This window comes from Balaenoptera borealis, assembly GCF_965194805.1.
Source record: "Balaenoptera borealis genome assembly, chromosome: 15".
NCBI lineage: Eukaryota > Metazoa > Chordata > Mammalia > Artiodactyla > Balaenopteridae > Balaenoptera > Balaenoptera borealis.
The window spans coordinates 6,475,776-6,492,985 of record NC_138871.1 but is presented as its reverse complement, the minus strand read 5'-3'; the positions used below and the strand labels follow the sequence as shown (position 1 = coordinate 6,492,985).

Below are 17,210 nucleotides of genomic sequence, written 5' to 3'. Positions count from 1 at the left end.
AGATGTTCAAAATTACATAAAGCTTAATCAAGATAACATTGACAAACATGCGCACTTCCCACCTTAGAACTCCCTGCACTGCCACCTCCCTCCACAGGAGGCTGGCTGTTTACGTGGTTCTGACACTGAGCCGTTAATCTTGTGTTCAACATTCTGATTTGGACGGAAGATGTTAAATGCTGAGGCACGTTTTCTGAAGCAGGGAAAAACACCTCACACATTACCTGTAAAATTGCCAAGAAGAAAAATACATATTTTAAGACACTTTTGAAAAATACATCATATACCTGAAAGACCCAGAGGAAACTTTGAGGCCAAACAGGCCTAAAACATTGACAAGAATAATTACCCTATTCCAACTGCCAATGTTTTAAAATTCAAGTGTTTCTGAAACCACAGTCAACATCTTAAGCATTTTAGCCCCCAGTCCGTGTCCATCTTACTCTTACCAATTACAAAATATGAGCATTGCAGTTTCTTTCAGTTTGGTCCTTACACATCTGCTACAGAAAATCTCCCCTAAATGTCTCAGGGATGAGAGAGAAACGTCGGGTGTATCGGTTGCAGGGGGTGCCAGACTGAACCTAAGCTGTGATGACCCACAGGATTAAGATAGTTCTAGAGGGCTGCTTAATTTACAAGAGCACCAGAAGAGTCAGCTAGTAAGAACTTCAGAGGAAGAGAAGGTGAAGGGGCTCAATTCTGGTTCACCAGCTTTCGGTGGTGGTGGGAAGTGCCGGCCAGCCCCTCGATGGTCCTGCCCAACCGCATGGACTCAGCTGAACCCAAGGGCCTAAGAGAGGTGTAAAGGATTCGGGTTCGAGTCCTGGTCTGGCGGGTTCAAGCCCTGGTCTGGGAGGATCCCACATGCCGCGGAGCAACTGGGCCCGTGAGCCACAACTACTGAGCCTGCGCGTCTGGAGCCTGTGCTCCGCAACAAGAGAGGCCATGATAGTGAGAGGCCCGCGCACCGCGATGAAGAGTGGCCCCCGCTTGCCGCAACTAAGGAAAGCCCTCGCACAGAAATGAAGACCCAACACAGCAAAAATAAATAAATAAATTAAAAAAAAAAGAGAGGTGTAAAGGATTCACTGAAACCTCAACAAAGAATCCACCCACTGCGCTGCAGGTGACAGATGAGTGCACCAGAACCCACGACCTCTGCGGCAGTGAGGACCAGCATCCCAGCAGGGACGTCAGTGTCCTCGGCAGTGGCCCTGAGGGGTCAGCAGAGCTGCAGGAGGCTGCCAGGGAGGGTACCACATCTCATGGGCATCAGGAGGCTGGCACTGTTTGGCGCCGTCTGTGACAGAAGATACCTAGCACCCGTAAAATGCTGGAGGGAAAACATCATGTCTGCATGCAAAAGCACCAAACAGGCAAGAATCCACAAGACCTAAATCCCGGTCCTGGGACCTTCGTGAATCTGCTTCATCTCTCTGAGCTCGGGCTGAACTTCTCATGATGCTGTTGTAAGCATCAGTTGGGGTAACATACGTTTTACAATTCTTGTGAAAGTTGCAGGTGAGACAAAGCAGGCAGGAATCATTAAAAATAGCCAGCTCAAGATTCAATATTATTTTGACAAGTTGAAACAGTGATCAAAACCAATGAGTGACAATTTAACAGGATTAACAAAGACCAGTCAACTACACAAGAAAAGGATAAAAAATATTGCTAGAAAGTTCTCATTTAAAAAAAAAAATCTGGCTATTCTGGCTAACTACAGTTCTAATAGAAGCCAACAGTGTGATGGTATCAGGCTAAAAATCAACTCCCAGTGAACACAGGGAAGATGAAAGTTCACCACCTGCAGCCACTGGATGTAGGGGCTAAAGTTCGGAGTATACAGCTAGGCAGCCACAGGAGGAAACCTGACAACCCTGTTCTGTGGGGAGAGGATGTTAGGTTCAAAGAACTAGTTAAGGCAAAGATGACAGCTCTTCTCTAATATCTAAGGCGGTTTAAATTAAGGAGGAAAAACTTTTCTCTTGCTCCAGAGACTAAAACTCAACTGTAGAGTGGAAATTACAGGGTAAGTGTACCCTACAAGTTGAAAATAAACAGTGTTAAAATATGGAAATGTAGATGTAAAAACAAGGACTCCTCGTCATCGGAAATGCTAAGACTGTGTACCTACCGTACAGGCTTTTTTATAGGGCAGGTCCCTACATCAAGTGTGACTCGATGACCTCTAATAAAACTGGGTTAAAGATTTGCATAAAAGAGCAGGTGTTTCTGCTCCGTGTTGGTGAAGTTTCGCTGAAAATTTCAAGTCAATCTATGTAGCTGAATTGATATCTTTTGCATATATCATGATGTCTCTTACAGGGCTTCTGCACAAACTACAGTCCTTGAATTACAAACTCTAGGATAAATCACTTTGCCTCCCCAGCTGCACACATCTACCCTGCCTCACGAATGCGTGTCATTATTTCAGCAGAATTGAGGTATGTGTACACGGTCTCATGAAACACGCTGCATTATCAAATGCATGAACTCATCATTACCACTGTGTGTTTTAAATCACACTGTCATGAATATTCAGAACTACATTTCTTGTTCATTTTACATGTAGCAGTTACTCAGCATGGACACAAAGGCTGAAAATAAGACTTCAAGAAGAAAGTCATTGAAAGGAAATCACACCTTCTGCACTTCTTTCTTCACTGAGTTACATTCAGGATTCAAAGCAAGGCAGTAGAGAAACTCCTTCAACACTTCCTTACTTCTTCCCAGTCCAGAAAGAGCCAGAGCTTTCACGTGATGTCCCTGGATTCATCCAAAGATATACATTTGAAAAAACAGTGTGATGATATACTTTTGTACAAACAACCCTGAAATAAAAAAAAAAATCACTGGAACTGTTTTATTTGCACATTAAGTAGAATAAACACAAGCCCACCGAGGATGGCTCTAGCTCTACTGTCTTCGAAACTGGGCAAACCTGAATGTCCCACAAGTGCAACACACGATCAGAACACAGGAGTCCATACCTGGAATGTGAGCCCCAAGCAGCTCCAAGGGACATGCTAAGAGAGAACTGACTGTCTACCACCCTTCACTCACCCAGTAATCACAGGTCACTACCATGTTCCTGTCTTCAAGGAGCATACAGTCTTGTGGGAGCACACAGACAGGACAGACACAAAGTGTAATATACAAAGTCCCACAACAGAAACGAACAAAATGCAATATAGGTCAATATTTTCCAAAAGCATTTTGTTTTTGGCTTATGGATGCAATGCGGCAACGAAGACCCAATGCAGCCAAAAATAAAAATAAATTAATTTAAAAAAAGAGAGGGCTTTTCTTGTCTTGCTTGTCTTGCTCCTGACCACAGAGAAAAGGCTTCTAACTTTTCACCACTGAACATGATTTTGGCTGTGAGCTTGTCATATATAGCCTTTATTATGCTGAGGTTCATTCCTTCTATACTTAATTTGTTGAGAGTTTATATCATAAAAGAGGGCTGAATTCTGTCAGATGCCTTTTCTGCATCTATTAAGATGACCATATAATTTTTACCCTCCATTCTGTTAATGTGGGGTATCACATTGACTGATTTGCATATGTTGAACCATCCTTGCATCCTAAGGATAAATCCCACTTGATCATGTTGTAGTGATCCTTTAGTGCGCTCTTTAATTTGGTTTGCTGGCATTTTGTTGAGAATTTGTGCATCTACATTCATTAGAGATAATTGGCCTATACTTTTCTTCTCTTGCAGTGGCCTTGTCTAGCTTCAGTATCAGGGTAATGCTAACCTCATAAAACGACTTTGGAAGTGTTCCATCCTCCTCAATTTTTGGAAGAGTTTGGTAAGGATTGGCATTAATTCTTCTTTAAATGATTGATAGAATTCATCAGTGAAGCCACCTGGTTCTGGGATTTTCTGTTCTGGGAGATTTTTCATTACTGGTTCAATCCCCTTGATTGTTATTGGTCTGTCCAGATTTTCTAATTACTTCTTGGTTCAAGACTTGGTAGGCTGTATGTTTCTAGGAATTTACCTATTTCTTCTAAATTATCTAATTTGTTGGTTTATAAATGTTCAAAGTAGTCACTTTGAACCTTCGTATTTTTGTGGTATCAAATGTCTTCTCTTTTACTCATAATTTTATTTATTTGAGTCATCTCTTTTTTCCCTAGTCTAGCTAATGGTTTGTCAATTTTAACTTTTCAAGAAACCAAATCTTAGTTTTGTTAATCTTTTATGTTGTCTTTCTCATCTCAATTTCATTTATTCCTGCTCTAATCTTTATTACTTCCTTCTGCTAACTTAGTTTGTTCTTTAGGTTCTTGAGATTTAAGGTTGTTTATTTTTTTTTAAATTTGTTTAAAGCATTAGTATCTTTATTTATTTATTTATATTTATTTATTTTTGGCTGTGTTGGGTCTTCATTGCTGTATGCAGGCTTTCTCTAGTTGCAGTGAGCGGGGGCTACTCTTCATTGCAGTGGCTTCTCGTGTTGAGAAGTATGGGCTCTAGGCACGCAGGTTTCAGTAGTTGTGGCACGCAGGCTCAGTAGTTGTGGCTCTCAGGCTCTAGAGCGCAGGCTCAGTAGTTGTGGTGCATGGGCTTAGTTGCTCTTTGGCACGTGGGATCTTCCCAGACAAGGGCTCAAACCCGTGCCCTGTGCATTGGCAGGCAGATTCTTAACCACTGCGCCACCAAGGAAGTCCCTGAGGTTGTTTATTTTAGATCTTACTTTTTTCTTAATGTAAAAGTTTATTGCTAAAACTTCCTTGTTAGAACTGCTTTTGCTGCATCCCATACATTTTGGTATGCTGTGCTTCCACTTTGGTTCGTCTCTGGATATTTTTTTATTTTCCTTTTGATTTCTTCTTTGACTCAGCAGTTGTTCACAAGCCTGTTGTTTAATTCCTATGTATTTGTGACTTTTCTAGCTTTTCTCCTATTATGTATTTCTAGTCTCATACCATTGTGTCTGGAAAAGATACTGGATAAAATTCCAATCATCTTAAAATTATTAAGACTTGCTTTGTGACCTAGCATATCATCTATCATGGAGAATGTTGTGTGCCCTTGAGAACATATATTTTGCTGCTGTTTGATGGAATATTCTGTATATGTCTACTAGACTCATTTGATCCAGGAGTCCATTATTCCTTATTCAAGTTCAAGTCCATCATTTCCTTATTGATTTTCCATCTGCATGACCTGGCTTCAGTGGATCATCTAAACTCACTTTCACCTGAAGTTGGCTGTGAGGGCACCAACTGGGTAGGGGTGCGGTGCCACCATCTCCATGCAGATCTGCCAGCTGAGTTCAGCACTGGCAAAGACCATGGGGACACTCAGCAGCCGAGACTGCCAGCCTCCCATGGGTATCTGCAATGGCAGTGGCAGCTAGGGCTGCTGGGGTCCTCCTCTTCTTCTTTTCTATATGTGGGGGGATGTTCTAGCTGAGGGGATCCCTCTGTGGTACCAGGCCTGAGGCACTTGCATTCAGAGCAGCAGCAGAGCAGGAGTCACGAGCTCAGTGGCAGGCAGAACTACTGTGGCCCCTGTGGCCTGGGACACAGGCTCACTTGCTGTGATGATGGAGTCAGTATCTGAGGTGCAAGTGTGTGTACATCACCCATGGAACCGGGGTCTGGGTCTCCCTACAGTGATTTGTATTTAAGGGGGTCAAGAGGGGGCAAGATGCAGCAGCAGCAAAGCCCAGGGATAACAGGGCACAGAGGTGTCCCAATTGAGGAGGAAGGGATGGAGCACAGAGCAACAGCTGCACAGTCTGGTGACAGAGAGTCAAAGTCCCAACTGCGGACCCAGGGGGTGGGGCACAGAGCAACAGCTTCATGGTCCCGTGATGGCAGAGTAGCAGATGCATAGTCCCTAACTCACTTAGGCCCCAGGGGGAAGGTCACAGCACAGAGGCAGCTCTGATTCCCACAGGTGGTGAGGCCCTGTGGCACCCTAATCCTCGTGAGTTGGGCACAGCAGCAACCTGGGTTCCTGAAAGCAGGTCTCACCACAGTGAGAGCTCCAGCACTGGGAAGGAGACCCTGGGGAAGGATCCTGGGCAGCTCCATCATCTGGGTTCAGGATTGGTGAAGACTGTAAACGTCCTTAGAAGCAAAGGCTGCAGAGGTCCATGGTGGTGACAAGGATTGTTGAGGTCCTCCTGTTCTCCTTTCCCCATGGGGTGAAATCCCTCTGAGGGTATATTTCTACAGACTTTTAAGTCTGTATCTTTGCATTTAAAATTGATTCCTGTAGGTAGACACCATGTAGTTAGCTGGTTCTTGCTTTGGTCTATTTGTGGTGCACTTCATCACTTCCTTTATATTTGAGTTACAATTTACTGTTTTCCTTCAGACTTGAAAAATTCCTTTAGCATTTCTTGTAGTACACATCTGCTGGCAACAAAGACATGTTTCCTAAAAATGTTTTTATTTCAGCTTCATTTTAAAAATATATTTTTACTGGATATAGACTTCTTGGTTGAAAGGTTTCTTCTTTTGGCACTTTGAATATGCTATTCCAATGTTAACTGGCTTCCACAGTTTCTGATGATATGTCATTAATGATCTTATTATTTTCCTGTATGTCGTTTTTCTCACTTCATGTCATTTTTCTCTTGGTGCTTTCAAGAATTTCTTTTTATCTTTGGATTACTGAGCGGCAGTCATTATGATGTGTCAGGGAGTGTATTTATTTGTATTTATTTTGCTTTGGGGTCATTAAGCTTCTAGATCTGAAATTAATATTTTCTATTAAATTTGGAAAGCTTTCAGCCCTTATTTCTTCAAAATTTTTTCTGCCATTTTCTAGCTTCTCCTTCTGGGATTCCAATTACACATATATTGTACCATATGTTTCTAAGATTCATTTTTCTTTAAACTTTTGTGTTTCTGTTCTTTGGGTTGTGTAATTTCTATCACTCTATCCTCAATTTCACAGATTCTTTTGCCGTGTGTAATGTGCTATTGAGCTTATATAGCAATTTTTTATTTCAGCATTTGTATTTTTCAGCTCTAGTATTTCCATTTTTTATAGTTTCAATTTCCCCCTTGGGACTGTCTATTAATTCAAAGACACCATACTTTCCTTCAATTCTCTGGACATAATTTCATTTAATTCTCTAAACTTACTTATAATAGCTGCTTTGAAGTCTTATTCTGTGAAATGCAACTTCCGGGCCCACAGGAAGACAGTTTTTATTGACTATCTTTTATCTTGAGTAAAAGTCAACAATTCCTCTTTCTTCGCATGTCTAGTATTTTTGGTTAACACTGGACATTTTACATAACATGTTGTATCAACTTTGCATTTTGTTGTATTCTTCTGAGGATTACTGGGTTTTGTTTTAGTAGGCAGTTAACTTTCCTGGATTCAGCTGCATCAACTTATCATTTGCTGGGTTATATTTCTGAATATGGGCAAATCATTTGCTAGTACTGGCCCATCTCTATTTGCACCAAAAGCTTGGACTTAATATCAGCCACAACTGCTTGCTTGAAAGGATGGTTTTGCTTGGGTAAAACACCTGCTGCACCAGCCCCAACTGAAGCTTCCATCTCATCTTAACCACAGTTGGCCAACTTCATCCTCCCTTCAGTCCTCTGAATTCACCTTCCAATAGCACTTCCTTTAGTTGCAATAGTAACCTGGAAATAAACTTTTGCCCTTTACTATCTTAAAGTGATTATCAAGGTTGCACTTCTGCTGGAGCTGTTCTTCACTAGACATATATCAAGAACTGAGATTCACAGATTTACAATAAACCCTGAAAATAAAAGCAAAATCCCAAAGGCTAGAGATATATTAGCTGCCTCCCTGACATGTAACTTTGTAGTAATTAAGTTTGTCTTTTGTCAGAGACACACTGCCAGGTTGTTAGCACAAAGATCAATACCATGGAGAAGAATCTAGCTTCAAAGGGCAACGTAGGTCTACTGTCAATCAGAAATACTAGACTTGTAATTCACAGTCCTTAAGGCTCAATCACTACTGATAGAAATTACCTCAGAAGAATAAAAGATCAAAGGATCAGAGAAAAAGCATCAGAAATATGAGTAGGAAAAGTATTTAGTGAAGCAAACAAGCAACAAAATAAATTTCTGGGTTTGGTCCAACAAACGTTGGCTTCCCATTCTTGGACTCATCCCCACACCCATCTTAATACTCAATCTAATATGAAAACATTTTGTTTTAAAAGATGACTGGTTGGATAAATGGATGGATGGAAGGAAGAAAGGAAGGGCAAGCTACATCCATCCTATTAACCTGGGTTAATTTCTTCAGTGTTTCTGAAACAAAGATGATTAAAAAAGCAATACAGCAGGAGAAAAAAATAGTTTTATTAGATAATAGAGAATGCCATAGGCATTAATCTCATCACAAGTTCTTTAAAACTTTAAAATCTCTTAAGGGGTTTAAAATTCAAAAATTCATGAAAAAAGTTACAACTTTTATTCTTTGGCTCCTTAATCTTCTTCAAGGACAACTTAAGCTACTCTTATTAGGTTAGCAAACCTTATTTCGTGTCACTAGAGGAAGTAATATTAGACCTTTCCAACCAAGACACAGAGATTAAAATTGTTACAAAATAAATACATACAAAACATTCACCCTTTTACTAACACCATTTATATGCACCATGCATATTAGGGCCCAACTGCTAATCACTATTATTATGATTATAATAATAATATAGTATCTTCCTACTTAAACTGTAATTTTAAACATTTCCTCTTTATTCACCAATTCATAAAATTCTATTAGTTTGTTTATATATTTGTTCAGTGCCTAAGGCATATTATTCAGCTAATCATCTACTAATAGTAATCTAAATTAGTGTTTCCTATCCAGATCCAGTTGGAAACTTGGTCTTTTAAACTGAGTTGGTTTATTATGAAGTGGATTGCTACATTTAGACTATCTACAATTTGAGGGAAATGTACTCTGTCCGTAGGTACTAATCACAATGATCTTACTTTATTCTTCAGAAAATCCCAAACACAGGTAACTATGTTCAATAACCTGTGACAAACCATAATGGAAAAGAATATGAAAAAGAATGTATATACGTATAACTGAATCACTTGGCTGGATGACAGAAATTACCACAACACTGTAAATCAACTATACTTCAATAGAATTTTTAAAAATCCCATAAATTTACATTTATTATCTCCAAAGCCAACCTATACAAATAAATACCTTAGGCAGGAGAGGTTCATTCTGACAAACTGCACTGGCATCCTGCAGAGCCTGTTCATAGTTCTTCATGGATAAATACAACTCTGCTCTCAGCAGCAATAACGAATTATCACCAGGAGCTGAAAGGCATGAGGAATGGTAATAAATAAAACTTACTGCATTTTTAAAAAATGATCCTTTAAGTCATTAAAAATATTAAATTAGAAAACAAACATAAAGGTAAAATAAATAACACCTCCTCTAATCACATGTAGAGTTTAGTAGTTTGATAAGTATACTTTACATAGCTTTTCTCAGGAAATCAGAAAGAGAATGAGTAAGATTTCAAAATGCACCAGGAAAAAACAGACTGCTACACACACACTAACTACAACATAATCTCCACTGAGTAGATGCTGAATCATCTTAATGTTATAACTAGGTATTTAAAAAGAAAAGATTTAGAATAATTTTCTTGAAAGTACACAAGGAAATTCACGCTTAAAAACAGAAAAGTAGAGGGAGGGGGCAAGATGGCGGAAGAGTAAGACGCAGAGATCACCTTCCTTCCCACAGATACAGTAGATATACATCTACACGTGGAACTGCTCCTACAGAGCACCTACTGAACGCTGGCAGAAGACGTCAGACCTCCCAAAAGGCAAGAAAATCCCCACGTACCTGGGTAGGGCAAAAGAAAAAAGAAATAACAGAGACAAAAGAATAGGGACGGGACCTGCGCCAGTGGGAGGGAGCTGTGAAGGAGGAAAGGTGTCCACGCACTAGAAGTCCCTTCGTGGGCGGAGACTGCGGGTGGCAGAGGGGGGAAGCTTCAGAGCCACGGAGGAGAGCGCAGCCACAGGGGTGCGGAGGGCAAAGCGGAGAGATTCCCGCACAGAGGCTCGGTGCCGAGCAGCACTCACCAGCCCAAGAGGCTTGTCTGCTCACCCGCCGGGGCGGGCGGGGGCTGGGAGCTGAGGCTCGGGCTTCGGTGCTAGCCGGCAAGGAGTCCAGGAAAAAGTCTGCAGCTGCCGAAGAGGCAAGAGACTTTTTCTTGCCTCTTCGTTTCGCGGCGTGCAAGGAGAGGGGATTCAGAGCGCCGCCTAAACGAACTCCAGAGACGGGCACGAGCCGCGGCTATCAGCGCGGACCCCAGAGACAGGTGCAAGCCGCAGTTATCAGCGCGGACCCCAGAGACGGGCATGAGACGGTAAGGTTGCTGCTGCCGCCACCAAGAAGCCTGTGTGCAAGCACAGGTCACTCTCCACACCGCCCCTCCTGGGAGCCGGTGCAGCCTGCCACTGCCAGGGTCCCGTGATCCGGGGACAGCTTCGCCAGGAGAACGCACGGTGCGCCTCAGGCTGCTGCAACGAAACGCCGGCCTCTGCCGCCGCAGGCTCGCCCCACATCCGTACCCCTCCTTCCCCTGGCCTGAGTGAGCCAGAGCCCCCGAAGCAGCTGCTCCTTTAACCCCGTTCTGTCTCGGCGGGGAACAGACGCCCTCAGGCGACCTACACGCAGAGGCGGGCCCAAATCCAAAGCTGAACCCTGGGAGCTGTACGAACAAAGAAGAGAAAGGGAAATCTCTCCCAGCAGCCTCAGAAGCAGCGGATTAAAGCTCCACAAACAACTTGATGTGCCTGCGTCTGTTGAATACCTGAATAGACAACGAATCATCCCAAATTCAAGAGGTGGACTTTGGGAGCAGGATATATTAATTTTTCCCTTTTTCCTTTTTTCGTGAGTGTATATGTGTATGCTTCTGGGTGAGATTTTGTCTGTATAGCTTTGCTTTCACCATTAGTCCTAGGGTTAGGTCCGTCCGTTTATTTTTTTTAACTTAAAAAAATTTTTTTCCCTAATAAATGTTTTCTTAATAATTTTTTCCTTATTTTCTATTTTTAGAAATTAAAAAAATATTTTAATAAGTTTTTTCATATTTTTTATTTTAAAAAATTAAAAAAAATTTTTTCTTAATAAATTTTTTTCTTAATAATTTTTTTCTTATTTTTATTATAAAAAATTAATAAATCTATTTTTAAAAATTAAAAAAAATTTTTTTCTGAATACATTAACTTAATAATTTTTTTCATATTTTTTATTATAATAGCTTTATTTTATTTTATTTTATCCTCTTTCTTTCTATTTTTTTCTCCCTTATATTCTGAGCTGTGTGGATGAAAGGCTCTTGGTGCTCCAGCCAGGCATCAGGGCTGTGCCTCTGACGTGGGAGAGCCAACTTCAGGACACTGGTCCACAAGAGACCTCCCAGCTCCACATAATACCAAACGGCGAAAATCTCTCAGAGATCTCCATCTCAACATCAAAACCCAGCTTCACTCAACGACCAGCAAGCTACAGTGCTGGACACCCTATGCCAAACAACTAGCAAGACAGGAACACAGCCCCATCCATTAGCAGAGAGGCTGCCTAAAATCATAATAAGGCCACAGACACCCCAAAACACACCACCAGACGCGGACGTGCCCACCAGAAAGACAAGATCCAACCTCATCCACCAGAACACAGGCACTAGTCCCCTCCACCAGGAAGCCTACACAACCCACTGAACCAACCTTAGCCACTGGGGACAGATACCAAAAACAACGGGAACTACGAACCTGCAGCCTGTGAAAAGGAGACCCCAAACACAGTAAGATAAGCAAAATGAGAAGACAAAAAAACACACAGCAGGTGAAGGAGCAGGGTCAAAACACACCAGACCTAACAAATGAAGAGGAAATAGGCAGTCTACCTGAAAAAGAATTCAGAATAATGATAGTAAAGATGATCCAAAATCTTGGAAATAGAATAGACAAAATGCAAGAAACATTTAACAAGGATGTAGAAGAACTAAAGAGGAACCAAGCAACGATGAAAAACACAATAAATGAAATTAAAAATACTCTAGATGGGATCAATAGCAGAATAACTGAGGCAGAAGAAAGGATAAGTGACCTGGAAGATAAAATGGTGGAAATAACTACTGCAGAGCAGAATAAAGAAAAAAAAATGAAAAGAACTGAGGACAGTCTCAGAGACCTCTGGGACAACATTAAACGCACCAACATTCGAATTATAGGGGTCCCAGAAGAAGAAGAGAAAAAGAAAGGGACTGAGAAAATATTTGAAGAGATTATAGTTGAAAACTTCCCTAATATGGGAAAGGACATAGTTAATCAAGTCCTGGAAGCACAGAGAGTCCCATACAGGGTAAATCCAAGGAAAAACACGCCAAGACACATATTAATCAAACTATCAAAAATTAAATATAAAGAAAACATATTAAAAGCAGCAAGGGAAAAACAACAAATAACACACAAGGGAATCCCCATAAGGTTAACAGCTGATCTTTCAGCAGAAACTCTGCAAGCCAGAAGGGAGTGGCAGGATATACTTAAAGTGATGAAGGAGAAAAACCTACAACCAAGGTTACTCTACCCAGCAAGGATCTCATTCAGATTTGATGGAGAAATTAAAACCTTTACAGACAAGCAAAAGCTGAGAGAGTTCAGCACCACCAAACCAGCTTTACAACAAATGCTAAAGGAACTTCTCTAGGCAAGAAACACAAGAGAAGGAAAACACCTGCAAAAACAAACCCAAAACATTTAAGAAAATGGGAATAGGAACATACATATCAATAATTACCTTAAATGTAAATGGATTCAATGCTCCCACCAAAAGACACAGACTGGCTGAATGGATAGAAAAACCAGACCCATATATATGCTGTCTACAAGAGACCCACTTCAGACCTAGAGACACATACAGACTGGAAGTGAGGGGATGGAAAAAGATATTCCATGCAAATGGAAATCAAAAGAAAGCTGGAGTAGCAATTCTCATATCAGACAAAATAGACTTTAAAATAAAGACTATTACAAGAGACAAAGAAGGACACTATATAATGATCAAGGGATCGATCCAAGAGGAAGGTATAACAATTGTAAATATTTATGCACCCAACATAGGAGCACCTCAATACATAAGGCAAATACTAACAGCCATAAAAGGGGAAATCGACAGCAACACAATCATAGTAGGGGACTTTAACACCCCACTTCCACCAATGGACAGATCATCCAAAATGAAAATAAATAAGGAAACACAAGCTTTAAATGATACATTAAACAAGATGGACTTAATTGATATTTATAGGACATTCCATCCAAAACAACAGAATACAAATTCTTCTCCAGTGCTCATGGAACATTCTCCAGAAGAGATCATATCTTGGGTCACAAATCAAGCCTTGGTAAATTTAAGAAAATTGAAATAGTATCAAGTATCTTTTCCGACCACAACGCTATGCGACTAGATATCTATTACAGGAAAAGATCTGTACAAAATACAAACACATGGAGGCTACACAATACACAACTTAATAACGAAGTGATCACTGAAGAAATCAAAGGGGAAATCAAAAAATACCTAGAAACAAATGACAATGGAGATACGATGACCCAAAACCTATGGGATGCAGCAAAAGCAGTTCTAAGAGGGAAGTTTATAGCAATACAAGCCTACATCAAAAAACAGGAAACATCTAGAATAAACAACCTACCCTTGCACCTAAAGCAATTAGAGAAAAAAGAGCAAAAAAACCCCAAAGCTAGCAGAAGGAAAGAAATCATAAAGATCAGATCAGAAATAAATGAAAAAGAAATGAAGGAAACAATAGCAAAAATCAATGAAACTAAAAGCTGGTTCTTCGAGAAGATAAACAAAATTCATAAACCATTAGCTAGACTCATCAAGAGAAAAAGGGAGAAGACTCAAATCAATAGAATTAGAAATGAAAAAGGAGAAGTAACCACTGACACTGCAGAAATACAAACGATCATGAGAGATTACTACAAGCAACTCTATGCCAATAAAATGGACAACCTGGAAGAAATGGACAGATTCTTAGAAATGCACAACCTGCCGAGACTGAACCAGGAAGAAATAGAAAATATGAACAGACCAATCACAAGCACTGAAATTGAAACTGTGATTAAAAATCTTACAACAAACAAAAGCCCAGGACCAGATGGCTTCACAGGCGAATTCTATCAAACATTTAGAGAAGAGCTAACACCTATCCTTCTCAAACTCTTCCAAAATATTGCAGAGGGAGGAACACTCCCCAACTCATTCTACGAGGCCACCATCACCCTGATACCAAAACCAGACAAAGATGTCACAAAGAAAGAAAACTACAGGCCAATATCACTGATGAACATAGATGCAAAAATCCTCAACAAAATACTAGCAAACAGAATCCAACAGCACATTAAAAGGATTATACACCATGATCAAGTGGGGTTTATTCCAGGAACGCAAGGATTCTTCAATATATGCAAATCAATCAACGTGATACATCATATTAACAAATAGAAGGAGAAAAACCATATGATCATCTCAATAGATGCAGAGAAAGCTTTCGACAAAATTCAACACCCATTTATGATAAAAGCCCTGCAGAAAGTAGGCATAGAGGGAACTTTCCTCAACACACTAAAGGCCATATACGACAAACCCACAGCCAACATTGTCCTCAATGGTGAAAAACTGAAACCATTTCCACTAAGATCAGGAACAAGACAAGGTTGCCCACTCTCACCACTATTATTCAACATAGTTTTGGAAGTGTTAGCCACAGCAATCAGAGAAGAAAAAGAAATAAAAGGAATCCAAATCGGAAAAGAAGAAGCAAAGCTGTCACTGTTTGCAGATGACATGATACTATACATAGAGAATCCTAAAACTGCCACCAGAAAACTACTAGAGCTAATCAATGAATTTGGTAAAGTAGCAGGATACAAAATTAATGCACAGAAATCTCTTGCATTCCTATATACTAATGATGAAAAATCTGAAAGTGAAATTAAGAAAACACTCCCGTTTACCATTGCAACAAAAAGAATAAAATATCTAGGAATAAACCTACCTAAGGAGACAAAAGACCTGTATGCAGAAAATTATAGGACACTGATGAAAGAAATTAAAGATGATACAAATAGATGGAGAGATATACCATGTTCTTGGATTGGAAGAATCAACATTGTGAAAATGACTCTATTACCCAAAGCAATCTACAGATTCAATGCAATCCCTATCAAACTACCAATGGCATTTTTCACAGAACTAGAACAAAAAATTTCACAATTTGTATGGAGACACAAAAGACCCCGAATAGCCAAAGCAATCTTGAGAATAAAAAATGGAGCTGGAGGAATCAGGCTCCCTGACTTCAGACTATATTACAAAGCTACAGTAATCAAGACAGTTTGGTACTGGCACAAAAACAGAAATAAAGATCAATGGAACAGGACAGAAAGCCCAGAGATAAACCCACACACATATGGTCACCTTATCTTTGATAAAGGTGGCAAGCATATACAGTGGAGAAAAGACAGTCTCTTCAATAAGTGGTGCTGGGAAAATTGGACAGGTACATGTAAAAGTATGAAATTAGAACACTCCCTGACACCATACACAAAAATAAACTCAAAATGGATTAAAGACCTAAGTGTAAAGCCAGACACTATCAAACTCTTAGAGGAAAACATAGGCAGAACACTCTATGACATAAATTACAGCAAGATCCTTTTTGACCCAGCTCCTAGAGAAATGGAAATAAAAACACAAATAAACAAATGGGACCTAATGAAAGTTAAAAGCTTTTGCACAGCAAAGGAAACCATAAACAAGACGAAAAGACAACCCTCAGAATGGGAGAAAATATTTGCAAATGAAGCAACTGACAAAGGATTAATCTCCAAGATTTACAAGCAGCTCATGCAGCTCAATAACAAAAAAACAAACAACCCAATCCAAAAATGGGCAGAAGACCTAAATAGACATTTCTCCAAAGAAGGTATACAGATGGCCAACAGACACATGAAAGAATGCTCAACATCCTTAATCATTAGAGTAATGCAAATCAAAACTACAATGAGGTATCATCTCACACCGGTCAGAATGGCCATCATCAAAAAATCTAGAAACAATAAATGCTGGAGAGGGTGTGGAGGAAAGGGAACACTCTTGCACTGTTGGTGGGAATGTAAATTGATACAGCCACTATGGAGAACAGTATGGAGGTTCCTTAAAAAACTAAAAATAGAACTACCATACGACCCAGCAATCCCACTACTGGGCATATACCCTGAGAAAACCATAATTCAAAAAGAGTCATGTACCAAAATGTTCATTGCAGCTCTATTTGCAATAGCCAGGACATGGAAGCAACCAAAGTGTCCACCATCAGATGAATGGATAAAGATGTGGCACATATATACAATGGAATATTACTCAGCCATAAAAAGAAATGAAATGGAGGTATTTGTAATGAGGTGGATGGAGTTAGAGTCTGTCATACAGAGTGAAGTAAGTCAGAAAGAGAAAAACAAATACAGTATGCTAACACATATATATGGAATCTAAGGAAAAAAAAAAAAAAAGGTCATGAAGAACCTAGTGGCAAGATGGGAATAAGGACACAGACCTACTAGAGAATGGACTTGAGGATATGGGGAGGGGGTGGGGTGAGATGTGACAAGGTGAGAGAGTGTCATGGACATATATACACTACCAAATGTAAAATAGATAGCAAGTGGGAAGCAGCCGCATAGCACAGGGAGATCAGCTCGGTGCTTTGTGACCACCTAGAGGGGTGGGATAGGGAGGGTGGGAGGGAGGGAGATGCAAGAGGGAAGAGATATGGGAACATATGTATAACTGATTCACTTTGTTTTAAAGCAGAAACTAACACACCATTGTAAAGCAATTATACTTCAATAAAGATGTTAAAAAAAAAACAGAAAAGTAAAACATAATTCATTTTTCTATGCAACTGAGCAGCTGCAGATTCGTACCCATAATATGTTCAGGTAAGTGGGGAAAAAAAGGGAAAAAAAATCTTCCTTTTCCCTAGATTCTTCAAACGGAAGAGATCTTGAGAATTACAGTACTCATATGCTACTAAGGACCTAAGTACAGCTTACACAGAAGCTAACAGTGCTCTATGAACTGATGACAGTATATGAAG

At 40.1% G+C, this 17,210-nt stretch overlaps 1 protein-coding gene across 2 annotated transcripts in view; it reads right to left on the bottom strand.

The window, feature by feature from the left end:
• The window catches only part of LONRF2 (LON peptidase N-terminal domain and ring finger 2), a 134,435-nt gene that overhangs the window by 77,796 nt on the left and 39,429 nt on the right, over positions 1–17,210 (bottom strand). For both annotated transcript variants that reach the window (XM_082356172.1, XM_082356171.1), the window contains exons 4-6: positions 9,194–9,312; positions 2,650–2,772; positions 63–224 (exon numbers count right to left, since the gene is read on the bottom strand). In XM_082356172.1, coding sequence (XP_082212298.1) covers positions 63–224; positions 2,650–2,772; positions 9,194–9,312 — 404 coding nt within the window. The remainder of the gene's footprint in view (positions 1–62; positions 225–2,649; positions 2,773–9,193; positions 9,313–17,210) is intronic.